The sequence below is a fragment of the Limulus polyphemus genome, unplaced genomic scaffold (assembly GCF_000517525.1).
Source record: "Limulus polyphemus unplaced genomic scaffold, Limulus_polyphemus-2.1.2 Scaffold1985, whole genome shotgun sequence".
In the NCBI taxonomy this organism is placed as follows: Eukaryota; Metazoa; Arthropoda; class Merostomata; order Xiphosura; family Limulidae; genus Limulus; species Limulus polyphemus.
This window is the reverse complement of record NW_013667595.1, coordinates 81123-100997: the sequence shown is the minus strand read 5'-3', so window position 1 is coordinate 100997 and position 19875 is coordinate 81123. Positions and strand designations below refer to the sequence as shown.

At 34.8% G+C, this 19875-nt stretch overlaps 1 protein-coding gene across 5 annotated transcripts in view; it reads left to right on the top strand.

Moving 5' to 3' along the window:
• LOC106465571 (protein unc-80 homolog) overlaps nt 1-19235 on the top strand; it is a 138172-nt gene extending 118937 nt beyond the window's left edge. For 2 of the 5 annotated variants that reach the window (XM_022393494.1, XM_022393489.1), the window contains exons 42-47: nt 603-691; nt 1028-1196; nt 1338-1505; nt 8001-8189; nt 13464-13643; nt 13908-19235. In XM_022393494.1, the coding sequence (XP_022249202.1) occupies nt 603-691; nt 1028-1196; nt 1338-1505; nt 8001-8189; nt 13464-13643; nt 13908-14488 (1376 nt within the window). In that variant the 3' untranslated portion in view covers nt 14489-19235. The remainder of the gene's footprint in view (nt 1-602; nt 692-1027; nt 1197-1337; nt 1506-8000; nt 8190-13463; nt 13644-13907) is intronic. The other 3 variants (XM_022393492.1, XM_022393493.1, XM_022393490.1) reach the window with 3 other exon arrangements.
• Nucleotides 19236-19875: the final 640 nt, after the last annotated feature.

The following is a 19875-nucleotide window of genomic DNA, read 5'->3' as shown; positions in this document are numbered from 1 at the left end:
ACCAATCATGACGTTAGAGTCTTATCGACTGTTCTAGAACCCAAACATAATAATAAAAAATGTTCTTTGTGGTAAACTAAATAATAATTTGATCTAAGTAAGATTTTTTTTATTCCAGATTTTTAAACAATCCTTAAGTGATAGATTAAGTGAATAATATTATTTTCGAAATCTACGTACCTGAATTATGGAAATCTGTTATTAAAACTAAAACGAATTTTATGAAGTTTAAATTCACAGGTCTGTGTTATTAAAGCAGTAAAAAAAAGGCATAGCCTAAAACAAATTTTATAATTAATTGTACTGTTAGCCATATATGTATATTCATTTGGAGGAAATATCTTTTTGAAATAAAAATTAATCATTCATAACATCCAGAATCTTTATTTCTTGACTGTAGAACTTTGTATTTGTATGATCATTGTACACTGTCGAGATTGTTTTACAAAAACTACACATACTAAACATTTTGATTAGTATGATGGAGTTACTTAAATATCATACTTTTAAATATATTTTCTTCAGAAAGTACTAGAGTGATAAGTTTCCTTTCAGCAAAGGTTATTATAATGTTTTTATCAAATACTTCTCTCAACAAACAGGTGGACTTGCTTTATGGAATTTTTTGGACTTTGTAGTGACCCATCGAACTCCTCTCTTCATCCTTTTGTACCCTTTAATAAAATATAGGGTAAGTGCCAGTGCTATGTTTAGAATAAACTAAACTGAACTGAACTAATTCATAACCTGTTTTTAAAACTACTATATTAATAACATTAACACTTTCTTCAGTGTTTATGCTTCTAATTAAAAACACTACTATCAGTATGGTGATTTGTTGAGTAATTTACTTATAGCTAGTTTTCAGGCTGACTTTAAATAAATTTGCCTCCAGAGTGGTGGTGTAATCAGTCTTTATTCTGAAAATAACTCAGTGGCTGCCTTAGAAAACTACATTTGACATGCGAAAACAAAAGGATAAAACCATCAGTAAAATGATAACACAACAATAATTCTTTCTTAACAGATTCTGCAAACAATTTGTGACAATGAACAAGAATACTATTATCAGCAACTGATCAGAGAGAAGCTTCAAGGATTCAGTCTACCAACCCCAAAGAGTCGTGGAACTCTTCTTATGGATTTAGTGGCTGAGATGAAGGCTCTCAAGGATGACCTTGTGTCTCGTAAGTTAGGTCAGTCTAGCTTAGTTATGTAATAGATCTTTGTACCAATAATATAAGCAATTAAGATAAATTTAATAGATTTTTGTTTTAGTTAGTCAAAATAAATAAGTACAAAATTTTAATGTTTTTTTAATTGGATCTCAAACCCAGATTCCTACAGTATTGGAGACATTTCACAGTCCACCAGTTACACTCGAAGTGTGATTGGTGGAGCACATCGTCCTAGCTTTACAGAACTGACATCAGACCAACACAGTGTAACTCGTCTTGGAAATCCCCCAGGCTTAGTATCCACTGGATCATGTCATGGACGTGGAGGTAATTCATATCTTTTGGGCTCAATTCACAGAATCAAGTATTAAATGTTTAAGTTAATGGTTCATTAGAGTAAATCATTCATGACTGATACTGTAGTAAATAGAACTTGGACCTAAATTTTTAAATTAAAGCCATATCAAATGTAATCCCAAAATGTTCTTACCTCCTCTCACCCAAAACTATCTTGATCCTGGACTTTCTTCTAATCATTGCTATAATTTTTTGTTAACAGTGCACCAATCTTTTATACCCCATCAGTTTTGTGCCATTTCAGAACATGTGCTGATCATTTGACTACCCTCCATCAATCATACTGCACCATCTATAATAGTGCAGCTAGCTCCCTCTACTAGAACAATCCTCACTTTCTCGATTGGGATTAGGGTGTCTTGACATGTTTAATTTGTTCTACATAAGACTACTGCAGTTTAGTTTGTGATTTCTCAGTGTCAACCTTCAAGTTTCAACTTTAGTCTTTGCTTTAGATTATTTAATTTCGTTTTGTTTTCAAAAGTTTATTATTTCTTGAATTCTACTTTGTAATATGAATTAGAGTTTTAATGCAGTGGATGATGACATTCACGTGAATGTCAAAGTTGGCAATGACACTAGTTCGGTAGGTTGGCAATATCTGCTGAGGAAGTTCAGGCTTTAATTTGCAGGGAGTTAGAAGCTTATGTTTGGCCATCGATGACTTCTCCCTTTCCCCCTGAACATGCTTCTGAGGAAGAATATCATCAGAGTGAAGACAATTTGGACTCTTTTTTTCTTTTTCCAGCTCCACTTATTTTTGGTCAGTCACATAATGCTGACAGTCAAGAGAGTTTATCAACCTTGCATTTCCTACACCTTATTGATCAGGTATTACAAGTTTTACATGTTTCGCCTTTAGCCTTTGATTCCTCACCTTCCTTGTTAAGTGACAAACCCCGTTCAATTTATTGTTTTTCCTCCCTCAGCTGACACACAGGTTCATGCTCAATGGTTTGCTGAACAATTGCTGTTGGGATGGGTATCCCCCACCTCCCTCAGCTGATTAGCTTACCAGCGGGCCTCAGATCCACTTTTGGATTTCCAGCATTTGGATCCTCTCCTCCCTCTGTGGGGCTCGAATCTTGGGTCTTTGATCCATTTTAATCAGTCCTAGTTTTCTAGGATTTGTTTTACCCTGACCTTCATTTTACATACTATTTCCACCTTACAATTGTTGTCTCAAGCCTTTTGCCAGTCATTTGATCACTTTTCTGATGAACTCAGGAACCTCTTCTGGTCTACTATGGTTCATTTGTCAGCATCAACTGGGATTTGCTAGGTGGGATGCATTACTTGAGGGTGTGTGTCTTCCCTTTCTTTTTTGAGGAATCTTCATCAGGCTCTGTTTCTTCACAAAACTGTTTTTCAGGGTCTTCCTGAGTCATTGGAATCTCAGGTCGATGTGTTTTTTTTTTCTGCTGTTCCCACCCAGCCTTCACTAGTCTGTGTTTCCCGTGCCCCTCCTTCCTCTCCCCATCCCTTATCCTCCTTCAGGCATTCCCATCCTTATCCTTGGCTTCCTGTTCCATTCCACCAAAGGTCAGCATTATAAGTAACAGGATGTTCTTTCCAGGGCAGGTGGGGACCAGGTTGCTACAGTTTTAAACTGTTTGGTGACTCTTCACAATAGATCAGTGGGTCTTTGCCTTCAGTTCCAGTCCCCTCTCCTCTTCCCCGGTTTCCTTCCCTCCTCCTTGTGATTGTACCTCGTCTAGTCATCTAGCCGAGTGTGATTGAGACCTCCTATACAAGAGAGCTATCAAACGGGTTGTACCCACTCAACCAAGATTTTAATCCCTTCTATTTGTTGTCCCCAAAAAGATGGGAGATTGGAGACCCATCATAGATATGTCCCGATAATGGAGTTTTACCTCTCACTTCGGTGGATTTCCCCTGGGATTTTGGATGACCAAGATCGATGTGATGTATGCCTATCTTCATATTCCAATTGCCCCAATGTCATGCCATTTTCTTAGGCTTATCCACAAGGGTTGTGTCTTCCAGTTCTGTGCACTTTTGTTCAGTCTTTCTTCAGTTCCGTATGTGTTTTGTCAAGTAATGCGTTTTTGCATGTCATCTTCACTCACTGGGTTTTCAAACTTACCATCACCTGGACAACTGGCTAGTGCTTGCCTCTTCCCATGCCCAGCCAGTCGCTCACACTCGCTTACTTCTTTCAGAAGCTGTTTGGGTGGGGTTTCTTATCAAGTTGGAGAAGTCCCTTATTACCTCCATGCAATATCTTATTAATTTGGGGGCTCTCTTCAATTCCCATCTCAATTGGGCCCAGCTTTCTCCACTTCATCTCAGGTATATGGAGTGGGCAGTCATGAAAGGCCTACCTTCTCCTTCTTTCTCTCTGCACAAGAGGTTCTATCTCTTTTGGGTATGTGGGCTTCTATGGAAGCTCTCATTCCCTTGGATCGGTCGCATATTTTCCATTCAGTGGACACTTCTCGACCCGTGGAACTTCTCCCATCCCATCACCCTTTCCTATGAGATCAGGGCCAACCTTGCTTGGTGGCTCGACAGGGAACTGACCACTGTGGTGTTTCCATTCCTCTACCTCATCCCGAGTCTCATCTGTTCACTGATGCTTCCTTGGTGGGTTGGGGGTCTTTCCTCGATTCTTGAGAGATTTCTGGTCAGTGGACAGTCGAGGAGGCTACTCTCCATGTCAACATCCTAGAACTTTTGGCAGTTTGTCAGGCTCTGTATCATTTCCTCCTGCTCCTGCAGGGGCAGGTGGTAATGGCTCATTCTGACAATTTCCACTGTCCTTAGCTATATCACCAAGCAAAGGGAAACAAATATAGATCTCTATGTTTCAGACTCTGGATCTCCTGTACTGGGCCAGTGTCCATGATATAACAGTCCTGGTGTGTCATGTTCCCAGAATTATGAATCTTGTGGCTGATCGCTTATCTTGTCCCAGCCAGGTTCTCCCCACGGAGTGGTCCCTTCATCCTCAGGTATTTTGGTGGGTGTGTTCTCAACTGGGAACACTGCATATAGATGCATTTGCCACTCACTGGAATGCCAAACCTCCTTCCTTTTGGTCTCCAGTTCCACACCCTCAGCTCTGGGGGTGGATGCATTCAGTTTAGATTGGAGGAGTCATCATCTATGTGCCGACCCTCCGATCAGACTCCTATCCAGAGTCATTTCCCTTAACCAGACCACTTCTTGTCTTGTTCTGCTGGTTGCTCTGTATTGGCCTGCTCAGATGTGGTTCCCTCTGCTCTGATCCTTACTGGAGCAACAGCCCCTGCCCTTACCTGTCCCAATCGCTCCTTCGACTGCCACGATTAGACATATTTCATCCCAATGTCACCAAACTCCATTTTCATACGTGGCTTTTGTCAAGTAGCTTGCCTCAGCTCAGGGACTCACCCCTTGTGTAGTGTCTTTACTGGCCCATACCATTTGACCTTCCTCCTTGTCTATGTGCCAAAGGCACCTTCAAACTTTGACCTGTTCACTGTGGCTTCCACCCATCTTGTCCTTCTGTTCCTCATCTGTCTCAGTTCTTCACCTGGTTGTTTGATCAGGATTTATCAATGTTCATTGTTTCATATATAAAGGGCCATCACTCATGGACTTCATGAGTAAAACAGATGGGAATTTCTAACCATCCCTACTGACCCCTGATTCCTCCAATCAGAGCCTTTCTGCTTTTCCAAATAAAGTATCACAGGCACCCATTGCATTGTCTCTGGTGTATTGTTCCTCTAGACTCCCCAACACGTATCCCCCCCCCCTTCTGTTTTAGTGGAGCACAGGAGTCCTTGCCACTTCCAGTTCCCAGTGGATTTTGTACAACAAACAGCATCAAACTTTATATATTATGTGTACCCACTCGGTGAAAAGAGAGCTATCATCATTATACTCATTGCTATAGCCAAAAATTATTATACAATAACATTATATTCAAGATCCCAGGCACTTGCCCTGGATGTTTTTTCCTGGGCAGACTGCACTTGTTGATCATAATTTTTTTAGGCAAGGCACTTCCACTTGATATTTTCTGCCCAGATGGACTGCACATGGCATAATCTGACGTAACCCAAGGTGCTTACCCTGGATGTTTTTCGCCCAGGCAAACTGCACTTGGCCTAATTCTGTGTATCCAAGGTGCTTCCCCCTGGGTGTTACCCAGGTGAACTGCACTTGTTGATTTCTATATCTTATGCAAGATGCTTCCACTGGATGTTTTATGCCTGGATGTACCACACTTGGCACAATCCAACACATCCCAAGGTGCTTCCACTGAACGTTTTTGTTTGAGTAGACAACACTTGGCCAAAATAACAAATATTATGTATCCAAGGCACTTCCCCTGGATGTCTTTCCCTGGATAGACTGCACTGGGCATAATTCAACATATCCCAAAACAATTACCCACTTGGCCTATTCATATACAATTCACAGTCCTTCAACCCTAGCCACATATAGTTATTTCATTTTTCTCTGGCACCATACTATGGCTCACTATCATTATGATCAGTACTATGGCCTGCTACATATGCAGACGAAGTATGACGTATATTGACAATGAGCTTGTTATGAAAACCCTCACGATCACACTCATACCTGTAATTTTTTTTTTCATAATCTTACGTATCCAAAGCGCTTCCCCTGGATGTTTTTTGCCCTGAAGGACCTCACTTGTGGATCACAATATCTTATACAAGGTATTTCTACTGGATGTTTTGCCCAGATGGACTGCATTTGACATACTCTGATATAACCCAAAGCACTACCCTTGGCACATACTTATATGGGCCCATTGTCGCTTACACACTAGACTTTCTGTTTGTCAATGCAGTGCTGTATATCTCTTTCCTGAATGCATTGGTGCCTGCCAATTCAATTCTGCCCTCTTTTTGTTCCTGTGTTAATTACTGAGCAAAGAGCATACCTGTTCCAGAAGTAGTGCTATACCCCACAGGTGTACTTTCTTTTTATATTCTTGCACACCTGTTCTTTCAATGCAGTTTCTTTCTGCTTGATTAGATATTGATGCTCCTTCACCAGCCCCCTCCAACTTTTGCAATGTGGGATTCTAGCTTTGGGTGAGAGTAGGTAAGACTGTTTCAGAGGTTAACATTTTCTTACACTGAAAATGTATTTCTGATAGGTACTTACCTCTTCTCATCCACTTCCCACCCTTCCTCCCCACTGTTATGCCAGTGTTTCTGGTTTGCACCTGCCAATTCTTGAAAGTGAGGATTGTTCTAGAATAGTAGAGGGTGATAGCTGTGCTAGTATAGATGGTGCAGTTTGATTGCTGGAGGGTAGTCACATGATCAACACATGTTATGAAATGGTGTGAAACTGATGGGGTATAAAGGACTAGTGTGATGTTAGTAAAACATTTTAGCAATGCTTAGAGGGCAGTCCAGCATCAAGATAGCTTTGGGTGACAGGAGGTAAGTACCTATTGGAAATATATTTTCAGTGTAAAAAAATGTTAACTTATATAAAATTGCTGTAGTAATGTAAAAAGTGTAATATGATCACTACAATGGAGGAAAAACTTTCCTCTTTAAATTTTAATGCAATTTTACCAGGCAAGGCTACAAATGATACAGCCAGTTTTCAACTTAAAAAGTGCATGTTTAAATCTTGTGTAACAATGAAAGAAAATAAATAAATTGGTGCTTATGTGTTATTAGGGGTTCTGTAACCAACAAACTTGTGGACCTACATGCAGTTTGGCAAATAAAAATATCCGAAAAATTTAAAAAAAAGTCCACTAGGGTTAAAGGATCATACAGTGAAGTGAGAAATAAGTACTATCCAAAATAAGGATTTTCCTGCTTGAATACATAGTTGTACAATACAAAGGCTTTGTCAGAGAATGACACTGTGATTATGTTCAAGGATTTTAACAAGTACTGTCTCACAGAATAGCATTATAAACAAAGGACATGAAACAAGTTTATCACATATGATGTTACACACATCTTCCTAGCACTAAATGGCAACAAAATGGTCTCAAAGAGTTTGGTGAGAATTTATGTATGTGTTCATTTGCTAGCTGGCCATACGTATTAACTCTTATTGTTTCAATACATAATGCAAAAATTATTGACATATTTTGTTATTCTTCCATGCATAAAATTTGCAAAACTGGTATATCCATGACCTAAAGCAAGTGGCAGAGATACAGGTTTAATACAATGATAGTGGTTTCCATATTTTGGTTTAAAGTTTTGCATTTGTGTTTGATGAGATCCCGTAACAGTAAACTGAGAAACAATGATTTATAAACATAATGAAATGGTTTTAATTTGTTTATTTTTATCAATTTACCATTATATTAACATAGCGTGCTTCCATACACTAGATGGTATCCCCTGTTGTGAAATATTATTTTACCATCTAGTGTTTTTTGTACTCTTTTACGTTATTCATCTTGGATTATACCTGAAATTTTCTTTCCTTCTTTTTACTTAGTAGAATCTCGTGGTAGTGTAACTTCTCATAAATCAGGTTTGTCACATCAGTGGAGTGTTAGAAGTGACAGCAATGTCCCATCACGAGGACTCAGTATACGACTTCATTCTAGAGATAGAAGTCAGAAAGTGGTTGAGAGGTTTTTACGTCGTACTAGCTACCCTGAACATGAAGGTGCAATATCCCAAGGTAAAATTTAGAAATTTCATTTTTCATTTGAATTATTTTATTAATAAAATCTTTAAACAGAGAATGACATAGTATTGGGAAAAAATTTTATGTCTCGTCTTTTTGTATTAGGATAGAAAAAACAACTTAGAGCAGAAAATAAAAAAATCCTTATGGCCTAATTAATGACATATTTTTTATTCATAAGATACTAATTTCTTTGATGAAATAACAATTAATAAAGGTAACACAAAAACTTAGAGATCCATCCCAAGGTAGATCATAATAACTACACGGTATCTTTCTGAGAAGAAACTATGATAAAAGATAGGAATTTAAAATTTGACATGCAAGAATTAACTATGGAAATTAATTATGCATTTTACCCAATTACATTTGCTGTAGATCTCTGTTTAAAGCCATGGTTACAAGGCTAATGAAGTGATTGAATAATTAAGAACTTTTTTAACAATCCCTTTTCCAATTCTCCATCGCTTCTTGCTCACTTATGTAATGGTCATGATTCCTGATTCAAAACTTATGTTCAGCTGCTTACCTTGAACATAAAGACATTATTTTGTGAGTATTATAGCTAGCTGGTTACTCTGAAAAGTAAGACATTATTTTGTGAGAGTTATTGCTAGCTAGTTACTCTTAGCTTAGACATTATTTTGTGAGAGCTATAGCTAACTAGTTACTCTGAACATAAAGACATTAATTTGTGAGAGTTATACTAGTTACTTTGAACATAAAGACATTAATTTGTGAGAGTTATACTAGTTACTCTGAACATAGAGACATTATTTTCCTTCAATGAGTATTTCTTTGAGCTAGTTATCCTCATCATAAAGATACTGCATCACTTGTATGAGTGTGACAGTTAATTAGTTATTTGATATGAAGATACTACCTAACTTTTTTGAAAGTCTTGTTGAAGTAGTTACTTTGAATGTGAAAACACTTTTTCACTTTAAAGACTATAATATTGAACTAGTTACTTTGAACATAATGATAGTACCTTACTTATATGAGTATTTAATACTTTGCTAACATAAGAAAAAAAAAAGATATTATTTTACTTAAATGTGTGGTCTGGACATGAAGACAATATTTCATTTTTATGATTATTTCATTGAGCTAGTTATGATGAATATGAAGGTGCCACTTTATTCTCAATATATAGTGCTTGTTTATACATTGTATTGACCATACGAATATTAAGCACTACTTCATAGGATCCAATGCTTTAACAACTGAATACTGTAATAACAACAGACTAAAAACAAGATAGTTTTTAAGTGGCCAAGGAAATAAAATTCTGAAATCATTATGTTAATTTATTTGTGGAATACGTTTAACATTAAGAGAGGTTTTACTTATAAGTGAGTATATGTTTAACGTTAAGGGAGTTTTTACTTATACACGAGTATATAGACAACATCATTTGCTATAGTGGAGGGTCAGACTCAAGCATACTACATGTATTTAAAAATAAAAGAGGTTATATCCTCACAGAATTACATGAATCAGCAATGGAAAGGATGACTATCTATTTTCATGTAGTATGTTAAAATTTACAAAACTCTTTCTCACGAGAAGCCACATGTGTCACCTTAGGTAACTGACCCAGCGCAATAGGTAACTAGGACTAAAGAAATTTAGCTATTTCCTTGACTGACATTCTGTGTTAAACTAGAGAAACCTGCATATAATGCTTTTTTCTTCCCCCTTTTACTTCAAGCCATCACAGCCATCCCTAACTTTAAATTTTAAAAATTAATCAATTATGTTTGAGTATTAATGAAGTAACCAATGTAACTTTCTCTCACCCCTGTAAAACTTAAATAGTAACACATAAAAGTACAATAGAGAACATAACTTCACTCCAAGAGATGGCTAACTGAAACTTAATTTCAAATACAAAATGAAACACACCCCTTAATATTAATACCAAAAAAAACAAAAAACTTTCATTAAAATGTAAAATGAAATATGGCCTCTGCACAAACTCAAGAATACAAAACAAAATGAACTCTTTGACACATGTACAATGATTACAATACATAATCAAACTAAAATAATCAGAAATAAACTCTTTATGCACACAAAAGGCAAATTACATTTAAATCAAAGAATCATAAAATAAACCTTTCCCATTAGATTAGAAATACAAGGTAAACCTTTTAGTAGTAAAGCACACTCAAATCAAAGGAACACAAACCATTTATAAAATTACATTATAAGACTAAAAAACACATTAAAAAAGAAAGAAAACCCTTAGACCATTACTATATATATGTACAAGCCCTCATCTTAAAGTCAAGATCCTGTTAAATATATATATGATCATCGAAAAACGTCTGAGATTGATAAATAAGAAGGGTAACGCCATCCACATTTTACACACTACATAATGTACAAACATAGGGATGACTTTTCAGAGTTATCCATGCAGAAAGAGTAATAATCTGTACATACTTGCACACCAAATACTTGTATGCTGAAAACAATAATTTCGGTTTAATGCAAAGAATAATAAGGGTAATGTCTTTATATTTACTGTGCCCAGAACACTTGAGCATGGTTTGTTAAAGGGTAAAGTTCTTTATCAAAAATTAATGAACAAAAGAAATATGGGACAAAAGTGCACCACTCACCTAAACCTAGTTATCACTGAAAAGACCTTCAAGGGTGGTGGTTAATTTTCAGCTAGCAGTGGTAGTCTACCATGTTATTTCTTTGTCTTTTGCCAATGCCTTGCAGGCCTGGGCTAACTCAACCTGCTGCCACTGCACTTCCCTCTACAGCTGAAATAGTGGGTCATTGTGCTTCAGCAAACAATCCTTTCCCTTGTTGTACAGCACCCTAACCTCTGTCCACTTAGTGGCTTAGGCCTGACAATGCTACTTCGGGATCAGTACTTGCTGAGATGTAGATCACTGGCTGATGACCATCAGTGGTGTTGTCAGGGGTTCCAGCTTATTACCAGCAGGCTGACATGATCAGCTTTGATTGGGCAGCAGGGGAGTGACATTAGATGTTGAAGCTTCAACACTGATCTCTTCCATCAACAGTTCAGTTGCCAGTGTTGTGTTGGTCTGACCCAATGAAGTTGGACCTTCCCAAGACTTAGATGATTGTTGTCCATACTTAAACTGCAGGATAATCTTGAGTTTGGGGATGTGATAGTCTTGTCAGAGGCGAGTGCCAGTTGAAAACAAGATAGCCAGAAGGGTTAAGGGCATCATCTTAAAAAAATATTGAGATTTAAAATGTAAGGTCAAATGAATTTGATTGGTCAGAGTTCCAACTATAAGTTTAGGTTTAAAGTTCTAATGGCTTGATTACAACATTTATTTTCTTAAACTTGCATTTAGAAACAGAGTGGTAAAATTATTACCAAATCAAGTGACATCTATACAGGCTTATATGTGCTTATGTGTATATTGCCTATAGACAAGGTATGCTTACAACTGTGGATGTCGCAGTTTCCTAGGCTTCATTGAGTCTTGTGTTTGATCAACACTCAGATGTGCTGCCCACTTTTATCATTACCATGACAACAGCTAATACAGCCATTCTGTAACCCAGTCATTTACCTCATTCAGTTTTCAGAAGAGGACCATCATTCTCTCTAAAAACAAACCAATAATTATCTGCTGGAGGTTTCCCTGTTTATGCAAACTTTTTGCTGGACAGAGGACACTGTACCATGTTTACATCGTGTTTAATGTGTTGCCTCGAATGCAGCTAGTAAAAACTATTATTGAACATTAGCACAAGTACATGTAACACCTTGGTATCCTCCAGTCTCTGTGTCTGCAAAGTCTGAAGAATTTCTTGCCTTAGAAATCTGAGAACAACTACTGCAGAACAAATTGAGAAACATGTTTCATTGGTTGATAAAAATAGTACATCATACTTTTCTTCACTAGTATCTGTTTGTACAAGTGCCATAGGTTATGTCTGCAGCATGTTCCTCAATCTGTGTTGGCCACACTTCACCTTGCTGCATGGCAAGAAGTGCACATACTAGTTCTGGGTTCTTAGCTGCTCTTCTCAGAGCTCATAAAGCATTAATCGTGATATCCAACCACTAGTGGTATCTCCTACTATATGGCTTGATGTTGCTATGGCACAGAAGTGTTGTTGGTAATGTTTGACAAAGACCACACCTTCAAGCACTTTCTTTGTTATACAGTAACTGCATTCAGGAGATGTGAGTGTACAACTAGCATGCACTGTTGAGTGTTCCACTCTATCCTGCATATGCTATAACACTGCCCCAATTACATTATTGCTGGCATCAGTATCCAACAAAAACTCAATTTTATTATGGATAGACCAACATTGGAACCTCAACTAAATCATGCTTTAGGGAATCATGCTTAGTTATTTTCTTGACCATTGTTCTATGTTAAACTACTAACATCTACATATATCAAAATTTGACATCTTTTTTTTTTACTCAAGGGAGTATAAAACACAGTATTCTTGCAGAAAATTTACTTGTGCATCATTTTTCACATTAAAGTAATTACCTCATCAAAAAGTACAATTTTGTAGAATCTATTACACTACAGATGTTATCAACATTACAAAGCAATATTGTAGCATGAATACTTGTGTAGTAACTAATATATTATAATAGATATCATGAAAAAATGTAATCATGATTATACAAGTTATTATTTATAGTAATTCCTTCTATTAGAAACCCTAAGTTGAAAAACTTATGCCTTTGAAGTACATAACAGTTATTACATGCATATTTTTACAAGCCATCAACTGATAACTGATTAATTATAAGAATGTTTTTAAATACAGAGATATTATAGGGCAGTAGTTCCCAACCTGTTTTACATTGAGGCCCAGTACTCAATGAAAGTCCATATTATGAACTCAGCAGAGACACAGAACAAAAAAGTGAGAAGTATATCTGATAGAAGAAATACTGCTTTTGCACTAATAAATTAAAATATAAGATAATGATATACTTTTGATACAACTTTTCAAGTTCTTTATGAGCTGGTACAAAACTAAGCAGGTCCAATGGTTGGAAAACACTGCTGTAAAGCAATGTTGGGTGACACAGTTGTAGCACCTGATATTCCTTCATTAATATTTGGTAAGAAAGTACCTGGAGTTTCTTCCTAATTTTAAGGCTCCAACTTCTAAAGGTGGATTATACTTTAACTAAAATACTTATCTTGAAGGTTTTTCTATACCCAACATTATGCTTTGTTTTCTGAAAGGAATAAATATTTGAGATTATAATTTTGGACTGTCTTGTAGATATCCTGGAAGGTGATCAGGCTGCTTCCTCTGAACCCAGATTATTTCGAAAGTCCACCCTGTACATTAAAATGCGAGGCAGCAAGAAAAGTTGTGGAGGTGGAAGTCAATCTTCAATAATTGGTGGAGAAGAGGGAGTGGATGTTGAGAGAAGCCAGGAGAATATTACTGGTTGGAGAGGTAGGTATTGTTAAAGAGACTGATGTGTCTGTGACAGTAAAGTATTTGACAATTATTATGAAATAATTGACCAAATTTATTAAAAGCATAATATTTTTTCATATTATCATTATATTCAATAGAAATATTTGTATCATATCAAAACTTCTTCTTCTGATTGATTCTCTGTTTGGATGAGAGATAATAACCTACTAGATCTTAATGTAGTTTGTTATTAAATTGATTGTTTGAGGCTATAGTTAATCCTCACTGATTTTTGCGTAGCTCCCACCAGCCAGCCGACCTCCCGTCCCACCAGTCCTTCTGGCATTCATTCTCCTGATCATGATAGTGATTCCCATCGTCCACGCCACCGTTTGCAACGACAAAAGGCACAAAGCCGTAAAACTTTTCGATTTCGTAAGTCAAGACGAAGTGCTGGCTTTGCTGTGGAGACTAAGCAACCCACTGAAGAAATCCCAATGGCAACAACTATGAAACAGCTAACATTAGCTGAGGAGGGCTCTTTGTGTGTGAATGAATCAGATGTAACATCCATAATCCCAGAAGTGGATTTCTTTCCCAAACAGAAAACTGTCGTAGAAGAAACAACTGTGGATTACCATGCTCCCCGGCGAAGAGGAGCAGTTCATATGAGGTCACACTCTCCATCACCAAGTCCAGAAGGACCTTCTCTCCCTCTTTTTCCAAGCAAAGACACTTATATTACCCAAAAAGAGTCTAATGAGTCACTGAGCAACAGCGAAAATGCAGCTCTTTTGAAAGAAGAAGAAAAACCAAAATCCAATTCACAATCTTCATTGTTATTGGTATTTCCCAAAGATGCAGAGACTACATGTGTTTAAAAATAGTTCAGGTCTCATTCCCATTGTCATCTAGTTTTTGTTGAGAATGCATGTGTTCAACAATAGCTCATGTCTGATTCTCATCGTTTGTTTTCTCGTTTGAAGAAATATTAGTATGTTGTGAGCTTTATATCGTTTTCAGCTAAGGTAAATTTGATATGATATTATTATTTATTTTGTTATCCCCGGTTAAATCATTTCTTTCCTTTACAATATTCCCGTCAGCTTCAAAATATGTTAAATAAAATTAATCAAAAATTGTATACTTGTTAGAAAGGAATGATATAGAATTAATTCTAGTGATTAAATTGATACTTTAAAATATTCACTATACTGAATTTATACCAGTGTCTTTGTGGTGATTAACAGTTCAGAGCCAAGATATCTAGTTTAGTGGCTTTATAGCCTAAAAGATTAATATCAGTTCTTCCATTTTATTATGAAATTTATACCTTCCTCTTCATTTGCAATGTGTCTTGTAAAACAAAATTAAAAAATAAGAAACAATATTAAAGTATATATGACATATATTTGTAAAAGAAGCAAACCTTAATTGCGTATAGTTGTGATGAAACCTATAGATTTATATTGTTTCAGATGTGTTAAAACTATGCCCATTTTATTGTCTGTGTTTTCAAGCATCAACTATGATGAGGACTGTACACAATGTTCGTTAATGGAGTGTAACAGAACTACAAGAAAGCTGTCAGTTTTATCTTCTCCACAAAAGCAATAGCTGTAATAAGGACTATAGATCACATTAAGTAAATTACCTTTAACAAAACTACAATAAAACTTTGCTTCCTCCTTCTGTAACTCCTTTTTAAATAGTAGTTGTGATGAGGATTGTAAACTAAGTTGAAATTTAGTTGCAAAATAAGGGCAATATAACACAGTTTAGTCGTTCTGTAACTGTTTTTCTGAAATTATACTTTATAATAGTTATCTATAGACATTGTTGACAAGTTTGGCAGTAACAAAAATTTTCTACAATGTTCTGTAACTACACATTTCAAACAGCAGTTGTGATGATGACTATATATCACGTTGTTTCAGCTGTAAAAATGTAGTGGTGTTGCTGTGCAAATGATGTTAACTTTCGTCAACTGTGGAATTTGAGTGTTGAGATATACCTTTAACAGATGATTGACAGTTTCTCTTTTGCATTATAAATAAGATTACATTCTTCTCTTCTGGTAGAATGTTTATTGGCAATGGTTCAGTTTTGGTTCCAAAATCAGAAAGATTTCAAAGTAAATCTCCGAGTCAAACTTGAAAAAATTTTGGAAAAAAGTGCACATGCTCTTGGTTCAGTTTGTCCAATTACAGTGAAGTTGGTGGAAACAAATTGTAAGTAACAAAGGTTTGAAACAATTGTATATTTATTATAAATAGGTTTATTTAGTGACACTTCTTTCCTAAAGTGATTTTAAAAAACTAGAGTAGAATTATTTATAATAGGGGTGTAATTTCATCTTTGTCTTAGAAAATGTTTTCAATGATTTTTAAAAAATGAAGAAGTGTTAAGATGATGAATGACGTGATGACATAAGTACCATGAAGAAATATTATTAAGATGATTTCAAAAGTATTTGGTTCACATTTATGAATAGTAGGAAGTACTATTATAAGAGATATTTGGAGATGTGAAGAAGGGGTATTATGATGATAAATAAAGAGTTTGGCATTAATAAGTTGAAAAATAAAGAAATGTTATTACAATTATATTAAAAGATGTGTCTGACAGGGATATGAGAAAAAATATTGTGATGTTAAGTGACATGTCCAACATGGTAAACGTGTGTAAATCCTAAATTCTATAACCTCACTGGCTCAGCAGGTGTTGGGGATTTAATTCTATATCTGTCTTTAAGCCAGTAAGTATCTGTATGTAAATTGTTACTGTTGTAAGACATGACATGTAAAATTGGCCAATACTATATACATTAGTAAATATTATACACAGTGAAAACTTTATAAAACTAGCAATTTCAGCCCATGCACTTGTACATTTGCTATACGGAATAAAGTTAACTCTCTCAGGTAGAAGGGAATACATTATTTTTAATATTTATTTTATAACTTTTTTCTTGGTGACATCACAGTTATCTACTAAAACTTAAATTTATAAAGTCTCAGGGTTTTTTATTTTTATTAATAATAGCCAATTACAACCTGTATTTAAAGTACTGTTTCTAAACTGACAAGAAATATTTGATTTAAGTAAGTGAGTATTGCCTCCCAGTGGCTCAGCAGTAAGCCTAAAGGCTTAAAACACTAAAAACTAGGTATCAATACTTGTGTGGGCACAGCACAAATAGCCCATTGCATAGCTTTATGCTGAACAACAAACAAATGAAAAATGTAAGTGTTATAACTAGTGATGCTGACTAGTGGATAGTAAGTAATAATAAATTCAAATAGCCATGTTAAATGTGAAATGCGCTTTTTAATAGATGATACTATTAATCTAGTCTGAAATGTACCTGTGAATTTTAATTGGGAAATGCAATTAAATGATCTGCTGAACCAAGTGGCACAACCCTGTATGTTAGTTACACTGTCACTTGAGGGTCATTATTCACAATTATTAGCTTAGGTTTAGGAGACACACATACTGAATATCTGTACATAAAACCAGATATGTTTTTTCCTATTTTAAGTTTTATTAACTTACACTATTTATTTTTGATACTATTATTTTCTTATTTATTTCACTTTATTTTTAAGTTTGATATGGTGCCAGTCATAAATGAGAATCTACTTGATAGTACACTATTATATTTAGTGAATAATTGTAAATTTACCAGTGATCATAGAAATGCTTCTTTCAAACTCCAGTAATAAGTAGACTGACCTCTGGTGACTTGTATAGATCTCAATGTTATTTGAGATGTTTTTAAGATGATGCAAATGTTTTTTCATATAAATGAACACGCAGATGTGTATTGGTGGGTTTAAAATTGTGTGTGTGTCTATATATATAAATATATATATATTCAAACATACCTGTACAGTTAAATATATTTATATGGTATGGTAGTTAATTGTCACTAATTGCCATGTTTTACAAAGACACTGGCATGAGTTCTTTTAAATGTCTATTGTACAACCTCAGAAATAAGACATGTACCTGATCCGGAGTGACTTTAATTTGTGGTTTCCTTAAAAGAGCATTATCAAAATTATAATGTTATTGCTTACTGCTCAAGATGTTTTAGTCTCCTTATGATAGTAACACAAGATATTTAATTATGTCAAAAGAAGTGATGTTCTTCCCACCAGTCCTGCCTAAAGTAGCCAAAGGTTTCTATAAACATATATCTAAACAATTTCAAACAATATCACTTAAAAGATATTAGTGAATTTAATATAGAAAAAACTTTTTATGTAGAGCATTCCTTTTGCAACCAATTTTAAGGATAGCAATATCTTTATAGAAACTGTATTTTAACAAGATTTTCTGTGGCAGATTACTCTGCAGAATATTTAGCGTAATCAAGAAATTCCCCTTTATTTATTTATATATATTTACATATATAGTAATTCAGCAAAAATATGTATCATATTGTTTTCCATATTTCAATTACTGTTTACTGGTACTTAAAAAACTAAGTTAGTTATCACACCAGTGGAAGTATGTTCTTCTAATAAACTGGTTTGGTAAAGAAACCATAAAAATTATTTTACAACTTTTTTCTAACTTTAAATAGTGAAATATTTCAACTGCATCATAACATTAGTTGTTTTGTTTTTTTGTTGTTGTAAAACTGTTTTATATTTATTTACTCATTCCTGTAATAATAAACAATTCTTTTATCACAGTTGTGATTTGAACATCAAAAACTAGCAGAGTATTGAGATCTTATAGGCCCACAAGTCACTACTCCCTCAGTTCAGTACCAGAACTCATTAGAGTGTCTCCATGACCAGAGACAATTTGAAACACTATTTATTTATAGTTTGAAATCCATAATGGAAAAATTAAGAGCAATGTGAAAAACATCTGCAATCTAAGTGACTTGAATTATAAATATTAAGCTTATTGGGTCTTTAGCATTCAAACCATAACTCTGAAATGTGTATACTTAGTATATAAATAGCCTTTCTTATGAACTTTTGTCTCTCACCATCCATCTCAGTTGACAAGTTATAATATTGAGAGAATGCCTAATAAGCAATGGCTTCTGGGAGACAAAACATACATCCAAAATTCTACTTTTATACACCACTGGTTTGAAGTCTGTACTAGACAAAGTATGAGGAGTGTGAGAAAAACATGCATTCTAAACACTTGTTATCACTAATGTTAGGCGTAATAGTTCCTAATTCATTTATTAATTTAATTTGAGTAAACATTTTGATTTACAGTATTATGCTTTTTTTTCATTTGTCAGTATTAGAAAATTATGAATGCATTTTGTTCTATTTTTAGCATATTGTTGGTTTAATGTAGTTTTTAAATCTTCATATTGGTGGTTAATAATGAGTAAGTTTTTGATGTAACTGTTTAAAGAGTTCTGTCAATTTTCTGTAACCTGTTACACCAATTTGTTTATTCTTCATTAGATGTTTGATTAACATAATTGTCTTTTTGGCTTGATCTGTCACTGGTGGTTACTATCAAGTGTAATTTACTGATTACAATTTGGAAACTAATGTTTACAATCATATGTACTATTTATGTAACACCAGTAGTTTAGTAATTAATTTGAAGATTACAAATAAACAATATTACTGTTGCTTATGTTTTGAGCTGCAAAGTTCTTGTTTATATAGTTGCCATTTCAAGTACAATTGGTATACAAAATATTAGAGACCTACTTACTGAACTACCAAAACCTTACTAGATCAGCTACTACAGAGGTTTCAGTGCATTATATTAAAAGATTTTGAATATGCAAATCATATGACAACCACAGCTGATATAGTTGTGTTGGAACTGAATGTATCAGAACTACATTATAGATATAAACCTATTTAAATAGTTGTTCAAAGGACAATATTTGCTTGGACTATCACAGAAAGGACATTTGTTTATAGCTATAATAAATAATTTGAAAAACTTTTTCATTAAGTTAAATTTGCTATTAATCAGTAAAACATCTTTCGACTGATAAAATATGGTGCAAAATTTTTCATACAGAATGGAAGTCAAGTTAACTAAATTTAGTGAAACTGTGAACTTTATCTAAAATGATACCTGTAGGAGGAATTTTAAAACCTTGTGTTTTGTCTTAACTAAAATGTTACTTCATGTAGCTTACCAGTGAATAACATCTTCATTAATCAGAAGAAAGTTTAAGTATTAATACTGGAAACTAGGTGCCAAACCTAATGGGTTTTTTTCTGCACAACAAATTTTTGATTAACTGAGATTAAAGAAC